The sequence below is a fragment of the Notolepis coatsorum genome, assembly GCF_963971535.1.
Source record: "Notolepis coatsorum genome assembly, chromosome: 7".
NCBI classification, from domain to species: domain Eukaryota; kingdom Metazoa; phylum Chordata; class Actinopteri; order Aulopiformes; family Paralepididae; genus Notolepis; species Notolepis coatsorum.
This window is the reverse complement of record NC_140171.1, coordinates 105,376,987-105,396,103: the sequence shown is the minus strand read 5'-3', so window position 1 is coordinate 105,396,103 and position 19,117 is coordinate 105,376,987. Positions and strand designations below refer to the sequence as shown.

Sequence of the window (19,117 nt, the reverse complement as noted above, 5' to 3'; positions counted from 1 at the left end):
TCTCAATTGTAACATACATGGTGTTATTCACCGGCACAGATGCAAAAAAATATCATCATTTATATTCTCCTTTTTTTCATTACAATTTACTCAAGCCTAGTAACAGACACTGGGAATACATACCCCCAGGTCCCTAGATGTTCCTAGATACCAATAACATGCAAATTGCCCTTGTAGAAGTGGAGCACTCTTCCATTTACTTAGGCATGTACACTACCTTTAGGCGAAATTTCTGAAAATAGGGCTACAGCTTAACAGGTTAAATAGTATCAGGGGAAAATCCACTTAAAGGCCCAACCCCAACCAGTGATCCAAATGTAAACAAATGGGTAAGCCCCCCACTACCAAAACCAAAATAAATCGGCTTTGAATGTCTCCATCAGCTCAAATCCCAACTCAGACCATCTGCACTAGTGCGACACAATGTCGCAATTGCACAGAAGGACTGAGTCAGGACTTGCAGACTTTGACATTAAAAGGCTAATTATTTTCCTAGAAATCAAGCTTACAAGCGCCTGATTCTTGCATGTTCCAGTCTTTCGCATGCCCACGGAACCTGACATTGTGTTACAATTAGGGCTGCAACGATTAGTCGACATAATCGACAACGTCGATTATAAAAAATCGTCGACGAGAAATTGTTGCGTCGATTAGTCATTAAAAAAAAAAAAAAAACTTTATTTGCTTTTTTTTTTGCACTACCTATCTTTGTGAGAGTGGCTTCTCAGGGTTCCAGACAACATCATAACATGATGATCCCATAGCAAATTTTGGACATTGAAAACATTGTTCCCCTGCAGGAGATGATGATCAGACTAGACACACAATAAATTACACACGCACTCCTCTCACTCACACACAGCGATCAGAGTAAGACACACACATACACACTCCTCTCACTCACACACAGCGATCAGAGTAAGACACACACACATTCACACTCCTCTCTCTCACACACAGCGATCAGAGTAAGACACACACATTCACACTCCTCTCTCTCACACACAGCGATCAGAGTAAGACACACACACATTCACACTCCTCTCACTCACACACAGCGATCAGAGTAAGACACACACACATACACACTCCTCTCTCTCACACACAGCGATCAGAGTAAGACACACACACATTCACACTCCTCTCTCTCACACACAGCGATCAGAGTAAGACACACACACATTCACACTCCTCTCACTCACACACAGCGATCAGAGTAAGACACACACACATACACAAATTACACAGTACACACCTCTCACTCACACAGCGATCAGAGTAAGACACACACACAAATTACACAGTACACACACTCCTCTCACTCACACAGCGATCAGAGTAAGACACACACACATACACACGGACTCCTCTCACACACAGCAAACAAAAGTTATTTAAAGTACACTTCCACTTTAATTTGTATTATTTAATTTATTTATCTTGTTATGAGTGATTGCTGTATTGTTCTTCAAATACATTTTCATTTAAAGTGGCTTAAAGATCCAAATTCAAATGTTTCATGAGTCATTATTTTAATTTGCTATGGGATCATCATGTTATGATGTTGTTGTTTGGTCCTGACAAGAGTCTCAAAGTCTGGGGTGATGGTAGACAAGCAACTCTGAGGTCATGCCCAATGTCCAATCTGTTCCTCTGCTCTGTCTTCAGCTGGACCAGAGCTGAGAAGCCACTTTCACAAAGATAGGTAATTTAAAAAAAAAAAATTGTTTACATTGGTTTTCGATTAGTCGACTAATCGAAAAAATAATCGGCAGATTAGTCGACTACCAAATTAGTCATTAGTTGCAGCCCTAGTTACAATTGGATGTGGACCGGCCGTCCACAGCATCTTCTGCAAACTTGGCTAGTGTGGAGAATGGAGGTTACGGTATGAGGAGTGATGAAAGGTAAGAGATGGCAACAACACAGGTCCATGGAGCTAGTAGGATATTAACAAAACACTATTTACTAAGGGTTCAAACTAGGGATGCACAATATATCAGCGAGTCAGCGACCATATCGGTGTTAGAGATCTTTTCTGTTTATCAGCATCAGTCTGAGGAGCAAAACTGGGCAGATGTCCAGGAGCACAGGTTTTTTATTTAATTTTTTTGCCACACATGTTTTGTTTGGGTACCTGCGTCATGTGCACAGCAGCATTGAAATATAGTGCAGAAGCAAAAATGCATACAGTAGGGCTGGTTTTCATTTATCCTACGACAGGGATAACTTTTTTTGCACATAGCACTGGTGCTACAGAGGTTCATAGTTTTGTAGGCATAGCACAGACGAAAATCTTGTAGCACGAGTATAAAACGTATCTAAAATCTCTAAAAACAACCACACGTAGTGCAGTTCATCACTTAAATAGGTATGTGACTGGCAAAGGACATGAATCGTGCATAGAGGGTGAGGGCACACAAAATCCAAACCTTAACAAGAAATGTTTTCAGACAAACATTTTCTCTTTATTTGCCCATAATGGTAAATTGCAGGGACATAACTGTATTAGGGGTGGGAATCACCAGAGGCCTCACGATACGATACTATCACGATACTTGAGTCACGATACGATAGTATTGCGAATGCGATACTAAATATATTGCGATATGCTGAGTATTGCGATATTAATATTGCGATATATTGCGATTTATTACCTTTTTGCAACTGCAAAGTAAAACTTTGTCAACATGTTTTATCTAATAAAATAAAGTTCAGTCTGTTCATCTCACTTCAATAATTTTTATTGCAGAACATGGTATTTTCTCAAGCAGACAGATGTAAACACTGTAATCTGTGTTGCATGTACCTGACAACTGTTTGTATTACAGTCATATTCCAACTTAACTGAATGCACATGTGTGCGTGGACTACTGTACTATACAGGTATTGAAATGAACAATGCAACTTCCTTATACAAAAAAAAATCTTTTCTTTTTTTAATAAACAAATATCGATACTTGGCGTCCCTGTATCAATACAGTATCGCCACGCAAAGTATCATGATACTACTACTACGTATCGATTTTTTCCCCCACCCCTAAACTGTATACAAGACATCAATATGTTACGCTTCAGATTAGCAGTGAAAATCTGTTTAAATGTCATACAATGTTTTTTTATTGAGAAAGTGTGTAAATCACTAATGGAACAAAAACAACAAACTGTGTGTGTGTGTGTGCGCTTGTAGTGCTCCTTGAATGAGATCACCACAACACAACATTGCATTAATCAGGAGTACAAGGAACTCTGCATACCTTTGTTTCACAATGAAAAGTGCTTTAGAAATAAAATGAATTATTATTATTGTAAATAACCCCATGAAAGGTTTATTATTTTTATGGGTAATTACCGGCTTCATATTTGTGATATTACCGATTTCAGTGTGTGCCTAAAGTGATCAATGTGTTGGGCCGTTTATAGAGATCCATGCCAATTAATGTTTATGTATATCCGGGACTTTTATTATAAGAATTGATAGAGGCCTACTACGGTATTTGTATACGTGACCTTTATTTTGAAAACCGTGTTGCGACGCAACCGTGTTTACGTTTGCGCTTTTGACAGTTCAACTTAGCTTGAAGGAAAGACGCTAATCAAAAAGGTTTAATGGACGCGTATGAGGCCATCGCTCTTACGGTAGGACTTTGATTGTTTATAGAAGAGGAATGTAATACTATGCAAAACAAGAAATAAACTGATTTTACCAGCAGTAAGTTGCAAGCCACTTTCATACGGGGAACCGTGACAATTATTAGTATTACTTTATTTGCATATTGTCTCGTTATTAGATAGATAGATAGGTTGATACTTTATTGATCCCCGGAGGGAAATTTAAGTAGACAGTATTTAAGTATTGAAAACCGTCCTAATATTGGGCTACTCACCTAATGCATGGCTGTGCTCTAGTTCCTGTTGCCTGATCAGCTTGTTCGTTGGCTTTCCATTCAGAAATAAATTATAAAAGGTTAAGCCAACAAACAAGCTGATTATAAATTATAATCATTCGAACGTAGACAATTTCACATTATTTGTTAGATTGTGTCTGTGTCCCCATCAATTAGGGCTGTACCGAATGTCATTTTTTAACATTCAAAGCTTCTATTGAAGTATTCGAACGAAGCTTCGAATGTCTATAAAAAATATATACATTTACTTTTTTTTTTATCCTCAAACTAAATCCTGAATTTGAATAAAGTGATTCATCTGATTAAATGAGTATTTTTCTTTTTATTACATCAACTTTCTTTAATGAATATAACTAATCAGTTTCGTCAACATAAATAATCCAATAAGGGCACGGTTGGTACGAAAGTGATTGTGACGTCTTATAGTATAATATTAGTGTAGCCTGCCCTAAACTTTATCTGCAACTGTGAAGAAAAAACCCATTGGTTTAAACAGATTGAATAGACATATACAAAAAATATTTTTTAAATTGAACCCTTTCTCTGCCACGCTTATGTACCGGTACATCCTTATACCATCCTCTGCCAGCTCTATTTGTCTATGGAGAAGTTGCCCTTCTTTGCAGGGCTATAACTTTTTAAATTGTATTGCTAAATTGATATTACTATGGCCCATTCAACGTCAATTATCTATCGTTCAGGATGTAGGAATGTTATACTTTTTCATTCACATATTCATACTAAAATACGGTCTAAAGCAGGGGTCAGCAACCTTTTTGACATGGAGTGCCTGTTTGAAATATAGTTGTAACTAGTGTGCCTCAACAATATTCCATGCATCGTAATTCTTTTCTTCTCATAATCAGGTATTTTTTATTATAATTTTGACATTATTACATCATTATTGTTATTATTAACAATATTATTATGATGGTTGTATCAACCCTAAATCTGAGTTGGGGGGGGGGGCAGTGCAATGCAGACAAACAGCTGCATACAGTGCGACCATTTCACTCACATTTGCCCATTCATTTTTGGACACATCACACACCATCGGTGTGTGTACTGTACGTGTGCTGTCATAGCTCCACCTACAGGCCTAATGGAGAACACCAGGATGTGAATGGAGGGTGAATGTGAGGTATATCGTGTAAATAAGTTTTGATTGATCGCAAGACTACACTGCATTAAGGTTTTCAGTTTTCAATCCATAATAAGTTAACAGAAAAATAAGTACACAACCACATTATTTCAACCTAATAAAACTATGTTTATTGTCATTGTTTTAAGAACACAAGTTGACTTGGTAATACTCACATTTTTAGTAAAAAAAATGGCTTTTAACATGTGCAATGTTCAATGAAATATAAAAATAAATAATACAATTTGTTGATTAATCCCACTGGTCACAATGGTGACCGTAATAATGTTTTTGTTATAAGGCTCTGCAAATGTTACTGAATGATGTAGCAATGTATTTCCAGCTAAATTGAAATAATAAACAAATAAAGGGTCTCAATTAAATATGTGGTAGTAAAAATAACCTGTGGGAGGATTTCAACAAGATAAATGCGACAACAGTGCAAAATATTTCACTATAATATTTCAAAGCAAAAAAAAAAAAAAAAAAAAAAAATGTTTACTGCTGCCCCCTGTGCCTATGCAGGCACGCGTGCCTAGGGTTGCCTACCCCTGGTCTAAAGTATAAATATGTTTTTATCGTTTTCTGCAGCATTCTGCAGAACGTGATTTATAGCCCTAAATGCATTATATTAATGATCAAATACAGTTTGATAGCGATTGGCTCCAGATAAAAAATTTCAACTGGACGTGCTTCTAGAAGTTACTACTTATCATCTGATGTTGACCGGATTGGGGGGGGGGGGGGGGGGGGGGGGTCGTTTATAATTCCGTGGCCAACGTTAGATGATTCATGTAGTGTGGGTGATATGATCATTAGAGCAGTTTGTATCGACAGGGTATCTGCAGGTTTAGCCCAGTCAGATTTAAGGCTTTTTAAGACTTTTTAATGCCACTCAGAATTAAATTTAATACCAATTTCACAATAACAAAATGGCAAAAATCATGCAACGACACCAATTAGTTTAAGTTTAGGGACACGTTGGTCCAAAGATGTTTATTAAAAAATAACTTGGAAACTTAAAAATCTTGAACTTAAAGGAGTAACTGGATTGGATGAATTTCAACAAAGGGGTGACCAAACATAAATAGCAAATATAGCTATACAAAATATACCAGGGGCCAAGCAGCAAGTGCAACAGCCACATTTCCGTCAGAACACATACTACCATAGGACTGATACCTGTAAGAACACATGATTATCACCATAGGACTGATACCTGTCAGAACACATAACTATTACCACCCTCCCCAGGGTATCAAAAAAGTCAACCAACAAACAAGATTCTTGTGCCGGATCTCCTCTCTGGTAAACAAGAATACCCTGAAGACTCTGGCAGGAGCACTCATTCAAGGGTACTACGACTATGCTTGCACCTCATGGTACCAAAGCACCTCAAAGGCCCTAAAAACAAGATTACAAACATCACAAAACAAACTGGTCAGACTACTGCTAAACCTCACTCCTAAAACCCACTTTACCCCTGCCCACATTCAAAACCGCTCTTAAAGAGCACCTACGGGAGGCTGCAATTAGAAACTGGGCACCGTAAATGTCCAACCCCCCCCCCCCCCTCCTAATGTACAGTCTCCTCCCCATCATATGTATATATTTTCTGTTAGGATCTCTGGGTAACAGTACTGTATATTTGCATATGTCACAAATGTAACAGTACAGTTACTATGAATTGAAAATGGGGGACCCTGATGTAAACAAGACGAAAGTCTCTCTGGTCTGCATCCCCTTAACAATTGTGTGTATTGAGCCGTACTGTATTGTACCCATTCTGCAATCTGTTAATAAAGTTTTTCATTTATTCATCCAGTCGTTTTGTTTTTGTGGTTTGGTTGAATGAATGAAAACTTTGTTTAACAGATTGCAGAATGGGTACAATACAGTACGGCTCAATACACACAATTGTTAAGGGGATGCAGACCAGAGAAAGACGTTTGTCTTGTTTACATCAGGGTCCCCCATTTTCAATTCATAGTGACATTTATGGCATAGGGACATGATACAGGTATATAGTACTGTTACATTTGTGACATATACGATATGCAAATATACAGTACTGTTACCCATAGATCCTAACATACATATGATGGGAGGATACTGTACATTAGGAGGGGGTGGGTGGGAGGAAAAAATACATAGTGGGTGACTCTCATCGAACATAAACACAAACGTGCCCTTGTTTACATCCGTGAATAGATTATTTTCAAGTTAAGACCTCAGCTTCAAGCGTTGGCGTGGAGCCGCATGTTATCCAGACTTCTGTTGGTGCAGATGTTATAGTCCTACCTGAGATGGCGGGGCCGAAAAGAAATTCGAAATAGTAGTTTGCAGGCGCCGTTTTTGCAGAGGTACGCTTAGCGCTGCTCAGCATGTGCGACTCGACTGCTCTTTTTTTGTTGTTGCAGCGGGCCTCGTAATGGTCTTTGACTGGGACCAACCATGGCGCAAACAGTGGATTGTCGAGCCAGTTCTCGTTAAATTGGCACTTTCCCATATTAACGAGTGCAAATGCTAAACTAAATGTAACGTTATCGCTTCCGCTTCGCCTTGCTAACGTTAGCTAGACTCCACTGGCACTGAAATTGTTCCCGGCCAACATAAGGACCTGTGTTGGTTCCGCCCCATTCCGGTCTGCGTGATGCTACAACGCGGCCAATAAAAACTCCCGACTTTATCTCCCGTTAACCGTTCTTCCCCAGATTTCATAATAAAACATGACATGGCATTTTATCTTTCCTTTCTATGGCATTTTTAAGACCTCTGAAAATGGATTTAAGACATTTTAAGACAAACTAAGGCCTTAATTATTGATAAACCAATTTAAGACTTTTTAAGACTTTTTAAGGATCCGCGGACACCCTGATCGAACACGGTAAAAATAAACACTGAAACTTACCCCAGTCTCCTCGGGCCGTTGGGCGATGAGCGTGGAGCAAAAAGATTCCTATTATGGGATGTTGAAATATGCGATCCATCTCCAGGTTGTATAATAGTATATACGTCCAAATCATGTTGTTTATCGAGTTATTGGTAACGGATCGCTATCCATTGTGTCGAGCTCGAGGCCCGGGAGCTATAGCGAGTGGTCGGACCGAATTTGGATGAGCACCAGTTTCCGTTTCCGGTTTGGGCGATCCGCCGATCGGCCACCAGATGGCGCTCTTGAACCATTGGAGAGTTGAGAGGGGATCAACAGTAGATCTCAAGTCTCCGCGGGAGAAATGTGATTGCCATCACAGATTTTTGAAATATTGATCTCAATGACGTGTTACGGCGTCATTGGCAGATTAAGCATGGCAGGGAATGACGAGTTACGGCGTCCTTGGCGATTAAAGGGTTAAAATTTTAAAATTTAAAAAAATAAATTCAAATGTTGATTTAGAATTCGAATGTCAACATTATGATCATTATGATGTACAGCCCTACCATCAATCATCACTGCCAGATCCGACTTAATTTAATCGGCTATGGTCTCTTATGATCTCTCCACATCGGACGTGGTTGTCATAAAATGGACTGATATCCGCTCTGTTCTTCTTGCAGAGCAAAATTAGCGGCTTAAACTTATTGAAAGGAAGTTCTTCTTTGGCTTCTTCTTTGGCGATGCAATAGGCATCGCCTATATTGCCTGTTCGCTAGGAATTATGAGATTTGGTGTTGGATGTATGGACTCTACGCAGACAGGGACGCGTGTAGTCTTTTACCAACAAACTTGCAGTTCCGCGTTCGCGTTCTGCAATCTGATTGGCCACTGACGTACGCTCTCTCTACGCCCAAACAGCGCGTTACGCTAGTTCTGCCTTTAACCTCTGCCAGCCTGCAGCCTGCTATTCATATCAGCATTATCCAATTCATATCAATCGAAATAACGTATTGTTTTCATCTCTCTATATTAACGTGATTCCATCAACACAACATAAATGTTCAAAACACGACAAGACAGTTTGCATCACTTCCCACGGTTCTCGGCACTTATTCTACCGGTAGTAGTGCGGTAGTTGTTGCCACGGTATTGGGTCTTTGGGTGAATACTTCATTGGCGGGGAAGAAGAACACTTAGGTGTGTGGACCGTCCTGCGAGCCCCAGGCCACCGTCCCGCAAGCCCCAGACCACCGCCCCGCGAGCCCCAGACCACCGCCCCGCGAGCCCCACGGGACGAGACCAGGTAGAATTTTAGGCGCACAGGGAAACAAGTCTCGCGGGGTGGTGGTCTGGGGCTCGCAGGACGGTGGCCTGGGGCTTGCAGGACGGTCCACACACCGCTATCAGTGTTCTTCTTCCCCTATAGTAACTAAAATGTTTTTATATTCTATGTACTTCTGATGGTGGAATACACGACTATAAATCATTAAAGGGTATAAAGCCTTTGGTCATACAGCCCTGTAACATACAGATTATCTTCCATTTTACAGTGTTTTCATTTTCAGTACACAATTGGATTACTGTAGGTCGGAACTTTTTTCATCATACAGACCGCATGAAAATGTATCACCGGTACATGCCCAAATGTTCATATCGGTGCACCCCCTAGTTCAAAATATTATCTTTCAGAACAGCGATGAGATACAAATCTGCTAAACCCACACACTCACCGATGACATTGTGTTTTGGACTGAACGGGTCTACCACAGTCTGGTCCCTGTAACTTCGGAACCCCTGGATGATGACCTGCAGGACGACAAAAAGACCACCACTGTCAATGCACGAGTTTTCACAGCGGCCACAATTGATTGAAAACTTTATTAACAGATTGCAGAATGGGTACACACACACAGTACAGCATCTGGGGATGCAGACCAGAGAAAGACTTTCGTCTTGTTTACATCAGGGTCCCCCAACATGATTAGTCTTAGCAATATCAGTTAAATTGTCACGTGAAATTATGGCTTCATTCACCGAGATGGCCGTAGACTATTATTATTATTTTAGGAGGCTGTTCTGATCCAACGTTCTAGCCAACTGTTTACTTGCTAGCTGCCAGTTATGTTAGCTAGCTAACGTCAGCGAGCAAATGCATTATTGCTAACGTGCAAGCTGCAACATATCTAGTTTTAATGTAACATATGGAAGTCGTGCTGTATCAGCATGATGTAGAATACTGGAGCACGTTTATCTCGGGTGAAACACTCCGGGCCAGGGGATAGCCTGGTCCAAAACACAAGAGGTGGAGAGCTAACGTTTGTGTATGCAACATGATGAGACTAAATGCCCTCACTGGGCCTGCAAACTAATCCGCAAGTCGTCATAATTGTACAATTCAAATGTGTTTATGAACCTATCCTTAGCCCCAACCGTTCCATACAAATTAAACATAAACATAAACATTTGCGTCTCCCCAGTGCAACATGCACGGCTCGCGTTGTTAGCACAAGGTTACCTGTTTGATGTACATAGTGGTCGTCTGCACACAGGAAACTTTCTTCAGTCGACTTTGGACTCCCTACTCATCTAAAATGAAGAATGTGTGAAATGTATCATTAATAATCCCGATAAGGAGTGTCATTAAATCAGAATTAATGCATCCGAAATTGTTCAATTACTCTGGTAAAAACCAGAATAACACGGAAGATGGCGTCGGGTTCGGGATAAAATGGGCGAGACCATTATTTCAAAGGGGGTATAGCTTTTTTTTTATCTGTTAAATAATGTCAACCACATCATAGATAATCCCGTATATCACACTATATTTATTTTCACAAATGTTTTTATTGTTTTGAAATAATGTAATGCTCACTACGTCTTTGAAAGTGACAGTTTAATACGATTGTCAATTCATTTACAATGCTATTACAGTTGGTATGGTCCAAGTTGGAGCTTGTTGGGCGCCAAAGACCTGAGAAAGAAAATGGACATGGCTAGAAGGCAACCGTATTTTGTTGAACTTGATAACTTGACGTTATCTTAGAAAATTGGTTATTGCTAAAAACATATATATTCATCTCAATCGGGGTAGGGTGGCACGTGATGTCTCCGAGACTCTCCGGTGAGGTACCCATGTACATGTCAAAATACTTCCCAAAGGTCAGTGAATACCACGACCACAACACCAGAGGGAGCTACACATTGATTGATTGATTGACTGATTGATTGATTGATTGATTGGACATTTTATTAACAGATTGCAGAATGGGTACAATACAGTACAGCCATGTTAAACCCAGATTCGGCTCAAACAAGGGACTAAACACGTTTATGCCACATCAATGTGGAACGCCCTACCCACAGCTGTAAAGGAATGTGAATCACTAGTACCCACTTTCAAAACTACTCTCAAAGAGCACCTTCGGGAGACTGCAATTCGAAACTGGCCCCTGTAAATGTCCTAACCCAACCCCCTCCAATGTACAGTAAATGTCCTAACCCAACCCCCTCCAATGTACAGTTACCTAACCCCAGGCATGCGTTGTTCATGGGACGGGGTAGCACGGTGTGCAAGCTCACTCGCTATTTGCATATCAATAGCGCCGGTCGTCAGGTGTGTTAAATACGTTCTCAGACACATTCACACCTAACTTGTTGTGAAGACGTGTTACATTCCATTCGTAGAGGCAATTAGGCACTGTCTTTAGTCTGTGCCCAAGCGAGGGGACATTAAATGCGCATTCGCGGGAGCGCGCGCATTCGCGGGAGCGCGCGCACGCGCCGGGAGCGCGCGTTCACGTGGTGCGTGTCACCCCAGATGATTTCAATAACGCACCACTGCCTAACCCACCCCGCCGGCGCCTCCCCAACCCCCCCACCCCAACCACCTCCAATGTACAGTTCCCCCCACCCCACCCCACCTACCCAACCCCCACCCCACCTACCCAATCTCTTATGTACAGTTTCTTCCCCCTCAAATGTATATACTCTCTTTTTTAGACTCTTTTTTGTATGATTGATTGATTGATTGAAAACTTTACGCCTACCATCAAAAAGAAGATGGCGACCAGAGGAAGGAGCAAGTTGCCCTCGTTTAACGGAAGGGCAGAAGACTACGAGCTCTGGGAAGAGCGAATGTTGTGCTGCATGCACGGAGTGGGACTGAAGACAACGATCTTGACGGCCCCCACGGGAGAAGTAACGGCGGAAGCGCAAGCCCAGGATATCAAGCAAAATGCAGACGCATACTGCGAGTTAGCACCACTCCTAGACGACACAAGCTTGGGGCTGATATTCCGTGACACAAAGGACAAAGGCAGAGAGAGCCTAAAAGTGTTAAGAGAACACTACATCGGCAGGGGTAGACCCCGGATCGTATCCCTCTATATAACACTGATCGCGCTGAAGAAAGCGAACACAGAGACTGTGACTGAATACATCATCAGGGCTGAACAAATCATCACAGCGCTTAAGAGTGCAGGAGAAGCACCGAGCGATGGATTAATGATGGCAATGGTTATGAGAGGACTACCGGAGATGTATAAACCATTCACACTGTTGGTGATACACGGTTCAGCGGACATGTCGCTGGGGGTGTTCAAGGCCAAGCTGCAGAACTTCGAGGCCTCAGAAGACACACACCCGGTCGCCGAGGAGGCGGGAGAAAGGGTGATGAAGGCCCGAGCAGCGCCAAGGATAAAGACCCAACCCCAGACGGAGATGGCGTGTTGGCGATGTGGAGAAAAGGGTCACCGAAAAGACAAATGCACAAAAACAGTCTGGTGCAGTTTCTGTGGAACTTCGGGACACGTGGACAAAGTGTGTAGAAAGAAATGCGACCAGAGCGCTTGGTACGCGCACGTGCAAGATGGCGGCTGTGGACAAGATGGCGGCTGTGGACAAGATGGCGGCAACGGTGGACGTGAGGCGAGTCGAGACAACGCCCGGAGAGCAGCGGGAAGAGAAGACTTCATCTTCGGGGCACAGACAACATACGTCACCCAGCCAACGCAGCAGCATCAGGTCCAAAGGAAGGGACTGATCGTGGACACAGGTGCGTCGTCCCACATCATCAACGACAGGAACCGATTAAAGAACTTTGACAGCACGGTACAAGATGCGGTACAAGAAGCCGCTTACACCAGAAACCGGTGTTTTAATAAGCACACAGGCACCACCCCGTATACAGCACTGACAGGAAAAAGGTGTGATCTAGCCAGAATGCACAAGTTTGGGTCAGTGCGTTATGCTTACCAACAGGACAGAGGAAAGCTCGAGTCCAGGTGTGAAAAAGGACTCTTTGTAGGGCACGACAAGGGCAGCCCCGCTTTTCTAGTCTACTATCCCGGTAAAGGGAAAGTGCAAAAACACAGGCTAGTGAAATTTGTCACAAAGACAACCTGTGAGAACGAGACACAGACACAGGAGCCAGAGCTGGACTCCAGAGTAGGGTGTGAAGAAAGAGAGACACCACAGCCTAGTGTACTGAGCACAGACGTGCAGACAGACAGTCAGCAACCCCCAGAGGATGATGACGGGAAGCGCCCAAGGGTGACGTCACGTGCCTCATGCAGTGGGAGATATCCCTCCCGGGAACATAAACCCCCAAAGTATCTGAAAGACTATGCCCAGAGAGAAAGTGACGAGGATGACAGTACACTTACCAGCATAGATTACTGCTACAGATTAGTGAGTGGTGTACCTCAGACCTTTAAAGAGGCCATGGTGTCCCCTGAGTCAAGAAAATGGGAGAGAGCAATGGATGAGGAGATGAGGTCCCTAGAGGACAACCATACCTTTACTCTAACCAAGTTACCAGAGGGTAGACAGACAGTGGGAGGAAAATGGGTGTACTCAATCAAGGAGGGTATTGAAGGCCACGAGAAGTACAAGGCCAGGTTTGTAGCTAAATGTTACAGTCAAAGGGACGGTATAGACTACGGTGAGACATTCTCACCCACAGCCAATCTGACCAGTGTACGGGTAGTGATGCAGAAAGCAGCTGAGGACAGTTTGATTTTACACCAGATGGATGTGAAGACAGCCTACCTGCACGCACCCATTGATAGGGAGATATATATGGAACAACCTGAAGGTTACGAGAAGAAGGGAGAGAAGCTAGTGTGTAAGCTAGAAAAATCAATTTTTTACGGCCTGAAACAATCTGGGCGAAATTGGAACGAGATGCTTCATACATGTCTAATTGAAGATCACTTCATACAGAACCCAGTAGACCCCTGTGTTTACTCAAAGGAGTCAAAAGAGTCAGGAAAAGTGATAATTGTGATTTGGGTGGATGATTTAATCATCGCAGCAGACAACACTAGAAACCTAGAGCAGGTGAAAAGTATGCTCTCCACCAGATTCAAAATGAAAGACCTGGGTAGGTTAAAACATTTTCTAGGCATGGACTTCGAACAGTCTGCCAGTTGTGTAAAAATATCCCAGAAGAGATATGTGGAAAAGATCCTGAAACGTTTTGACATGCAAGAATGTAGAACAAGGGAAACACCATGTGATCAAAAGCTAGACTACCAAGAGGATGCTCAGAAATTGACAGATGTAAAAATTTACAGAGAAGCTGTAGGTAGCCTCATTTATTTGACAACATGTACTCGCCCTGACCTATGTTTTGTAGTGAGTAAATTATCACAGCATTTTGCTGATCCCACAGAAGAGCACTGGATTACAGCAAAACATGTTTTTCGCTATCTCAAAAGCACAGCAGATAAACAGCTTTGTTTCAGAAAGAGCAGCGGGGCTTCAAGCCCATAGTGATGCAGATTGGGCGGCAGACGCCACAGACAGAATAAGTACCACGGGATATTGTGTGAGTTTGGGTACAGACAGCCCACAGTGGCTATGACAATACAGGAATGTATTTATCTAGAACAACTGCTCGAAGGAATGGATACCTATGTATATAAGAAAACTGTTTTTTATGAAGACAACCAGGGGGTGGTTGGGGGACACTGTACACTGTACATTGGAATATTGACAAAGCCATACTTGGTCATTTACTGTACATTGGAGGGGGTTGGGTTAGGACATTTGCAGGGGCCAGTTTCGAATTGCAGTCTTCCGTAGGTGCTATTTGAGAGTGTTTTTGGAAGTGGGTAGTGATTCACATTCTTTTACAGCTTTGGGTAGGGCGTTCCACATTGATGTGGCATAATAGAGGACCGTTTACCTCCACCATCTGTTCTCTCCCCTCCAGGTAGGATTGCATCCAGCTTGTTGATAGACTATCAAAACCAATTGCTTTTAGCTTGTCTATTAGGAGGTGGTGGGGGTTTTGGGCATTTACGGTGGCCAGTTTCGAATTGCAGTCTCCCGTAGGTGCTCTTTAAGAGCGGTTTTGAATGTGGGTAGGGATTCACATTCCTTTACAGCTTTGGGTAGGGCGTTCCACATTGATGTGGCATAATTGCGAAACGTATTTAGTCCCTTGTTTGAGCCGAATCTGGGTTTAACATGATTTATTGAGCTTCCTCTGGTGTAGTGGTTGTGGTATTCACTGACCTTTGGGAAGTATTTTGACATGTACATGGGTACCTTAGTCGTATAGTGTATCTTGTAGACCAGGCCCATTGCAAGTTGCTGTACTCTGTCGTCTACTCTAAGCCATCCTAGGTTGTCAAAGTGGGCAGGGGCGAGGTGGGTTCTGGGGGTAAGGTCAAGTAGTAGTCTGACCAGTTTGTTTTGTGATGTTTGTAATTTTGTTTTAAGCGCCTTTGAGGTGCTTTGGTACCATGAGGTGCACGCATAGTTGTAGTACCCTTGAATGAGTGCTCCTGCCAGAGTCTTCAGGGTATTCTTGTTTACCAGAGAGGAGATCCGGTACAAGAATCTAGTTCGTTGGTTGACTTTTTTTATTACATTGGATGCCATTTTGTCACAGGAAAGATTTGCCTCTAGGATGGAACCCAGGTAGGTAATTTCGTCTTTCCTTGTGACAATATTGTCACCCACTGCAACTGAGAAGCCGTCGGTCTTGCTGAGTTTGTTATTTGAACCGAAGAGAATGGACTCTGTTTTGCCCATGTGTAATGATAGTTTGTTATCAGCGAGCCATATGCAGATTTTGCCTAGTTCCGAGCTGAGGGTTTTTTCAACCTGCAACTTGTTCTTGTCAGAGACCAGCAGGGCTGAGTCGTCCGCAAACAGGAACAAGTTGCAGTCACAGGCTGACGACATGTCATTTGCATAAATTAGGAAGAGTAGCGGTCCTAGTATGCTTCCTTGTGGAACGCCACAGCTCACTGTGAGGGGGGGGGATAGAGTACCGTTTACCTCTACCATCTGTTCTCTCCCCTCCAGGTAGGATTGCATCCAGCTCACTGATAAGCTATCAAAACCAATTGCTTTTAGCTTGTCAATCAGAATGGAGTGATTGACAGTGTCGAATGCCTTTTGTAGGTCCAGCATGACCATGCCACAGTATTTGCCCGCGTCCACCTCTTGTTTGATGTGGTCGTTCAAATAGAGGAGGCATGTGTCAGTGGAGTGGGACGTTCTGAAGCCAGATTGGAATTCGTAGATTAGATTTTTTTCCGCCAGGTACTTTTCGACCTGTTCGAATACTATTTTCTCCATGACTTTCGAGATGGAGGTAAGAATAGAAACAGGGCGGTAGTTGCCTGGGTCTAATTTGCTGCCCTTTTTGTGCAGAGGGGTCACTCTCGCAATTTTGAAGTCCTTGGGGACGTGTCCCTGTTTTATAGAGAGGTTTATTATGCCTCCCTATATTGCCTCCCTCCCCAGTGATATGGACCCTATGCAATTTGCATACAGGACAAACAGGTCCACCGACGACGCGGTCTCCCAGGTACTGCACAGCACCCTCTCGCACCTTGACCGTCAGAAGGGGGGCTATGTGAGACTGTTGTTCATTGACTACAGCTCAGCGTTCAACACCATAGTCCCCACCAGAATGGTGGACAAGCTGATCGAGCTAGGTCTGAGCTCCGCCCTGAGCGCCTGGGTACTGGACTTTCTGAGCGAAAGACCCCAGGCGGTCAGGGTGGGGGGTCAGACCTCCAACACCATCACCCTGAGCATCGGGTCCCCCCAGGGCTGTGTTCTGAGCCCCCTGCTGTACTCACTCTACACACACGACTGTGTGGCCAAGTTCAGCTCCAACTCCATAGTGAAGTTCGCAGATGACACGGTGGTGGTGGGGCTGATCTCGGACAACGACGAGAAGGCCTACCGGGAGGAGGTTGAGGTACTGGAACGCTGGTGCCAGGACAACAGCCTGCTCCTGAACATTGGTAAAACCAAGGAGCTGATCGTGGATTATAGGAGAGGACAGCAGGAGACGCACACACCACTGATGATTAACGGGGCTACCGTGGACAGGGTGAGCAGCTTCAAGTACCTGGGGGTCCACATCTCAGAGGACCTGACATGGTCAACACACATAGACACAGTAGTAAAGAAGGCGAAACAGCGTCTCTACCACCTGAGACAGTTAAGGAAGTTCAGAGTATCGGGAAAGATACTCCAGTCCTTCTACTCAGGAGCTGTAGAGAGCATCCTGACCGGAAACATCACTGCCTGGTATGGAAACAGCACGGCACAGGACAAGAAGGCCCTACAGAGAGTGGTGCGCTCAGCCGAGCGTACCACGGGTATTGCACTACCCCCCCTGCAGGTTCTATACAACAAGAGGTGCAAATCCAGAGCCTGCAGGATAATGAAAGACCCTCACCACCCCAATAACAGCCTGTTTCAGCTGCTGAGGTCAGGCAGACGCCTGCGAACCCCAGCTACTAGGACAGAGCGGCTTAGGCTCAGCTTCTTCCCCCAGGCCATCAGAGCCATGAACAATGAACATTGAGTGCTCAGAACATTGAACTGTCCACACACAAGCACACATGAACACACACACAACACGCACACTGTGCACGCTCACACACGAGCAGCCACTTAACACTTTAACATGAGCGGGCACACACTCATGTCGCACACACGCACACTTATGGCCAAAGGAAAGGACACTTTAAATTAGAATAACAGGAACAGTGTATTGCACTACCAAAGCTAACTAGCATGTCCCATATGCTCTGTAAATAACTATGTACAGATACCGAGATGTCACTCCATGTTACCTGTTACCTGTTACTGCACAATGTTGTTTTCTTCTTTGATTCTATTATATGTACCACTGTATTGCACATCGTTGCGGGCTAGACCACCCGCATTTCATTGTATACCTGTATGCCGTGACAATTAAAACTCTTGACTTGACTTGATTATGTGAGTGATGACTGGGGTGATGGCGGCTGCTGCGTCTCTGAGGAATTTGGAGGGGATGTTGTCATGGCCAGTGGCCTTGTTAGGTTGGAGGGCGCTCAATTTTTTGAGTACCTCATCGGTTGTTACCGTTTCAAGTTTGAAGTCGTCTTTGTGGACCCCTAGGTTTTTGTAGTATGCTACTATGTGTTCTACCCCATAATGCCCTGAGTGGGAGGGTAGTTTGTTTACCAGTGTTGTGGCTATGTTTGTGAAGAAGATGTTTAAGTAATTGGCTACATCCAGCTTGTCTGTGATGAGCGTGTTGTCCGTCTTTATGTTTATGTTTGAGAATCTGGTTTTAAGTTTTTTACTGCAGCCTAGTTGATTATTGAGTAATTTCCAAAGTTCGCGGGGTTTGTTTTTGTTTTCCTCAGTTTTGTCGTTGATGAAATTTCTTTTTGCGGTTTTGATCATGGTGTTTACGTCATTAACCTTCATTAACGTCATTAACCAGAAGGTTAACTTTCTGTAGTGTTGTTGTGAAAGGGTTAACCCTTTGTCGTGTGGCAGTGAAAGGCTCAACCTTCTGTATTGTCGCAGTGAAAGGGTTAACCCTTTGGTAGTGTGGTAGTGAAAGGGTTAACAGCAGAATGAGGCAGCCCCAGAGCTGAGGACCGCATGAGAGACAGAACTCTCAGCCATCTCCATCAGATAGAAGAACCCGATGGTAAATGGACTGCATTTATATAACACACACAGACGGCTCATCAGGAGCAGTTAGGAGTGTCTTGCTCAAGGACACTTTGACATGTTGCCAGTAGGAGCCGGAATTGAACCAGGAACCTTCTGATTACCAGGCAGACGACTGCTCTACCTCCTGATATAGCATAGCTCCAGAGTGCTTTGGTTGCATTTTGCAAACTAAATCAGTCACAGCTTTTCTTTTTTACG

The 19,117-nt window shown here is 43.3% G+C and overlaps 1 protein-coding gene across 1 annotated transcript in view; it reads right to left on the bottom strand.

Moving 5' to 3' along the window:
* The window catches only part of smc3 (structural maintenance of chromosomes 3), a 143,600-nt gene extending 132,964 nt beyond the window's left edge, over window positions 1-10,636 (bottom strand). Inside the window, exons 1-2 of the mRNA XM_084318657.1 lie at window positions 10,443-10,636; window positions 9,658-9,733 (exon numbers count right to left, since the gene is read on the bottom strand). Coding sequence (XP_084174783.1) covers window positions 9,658-9,733; window positions 10,443-10,457 — 91 coding nt within the window. The 5' untranslated portion in view covers window positions 10,458-10,636. The remainder of the gene's footprint in view (window positions 1-9,657; window positions 9,734-10,442) is intronic.
* Window positions 10,637-19,117: the final 8,481 nt, after the last annotated feature.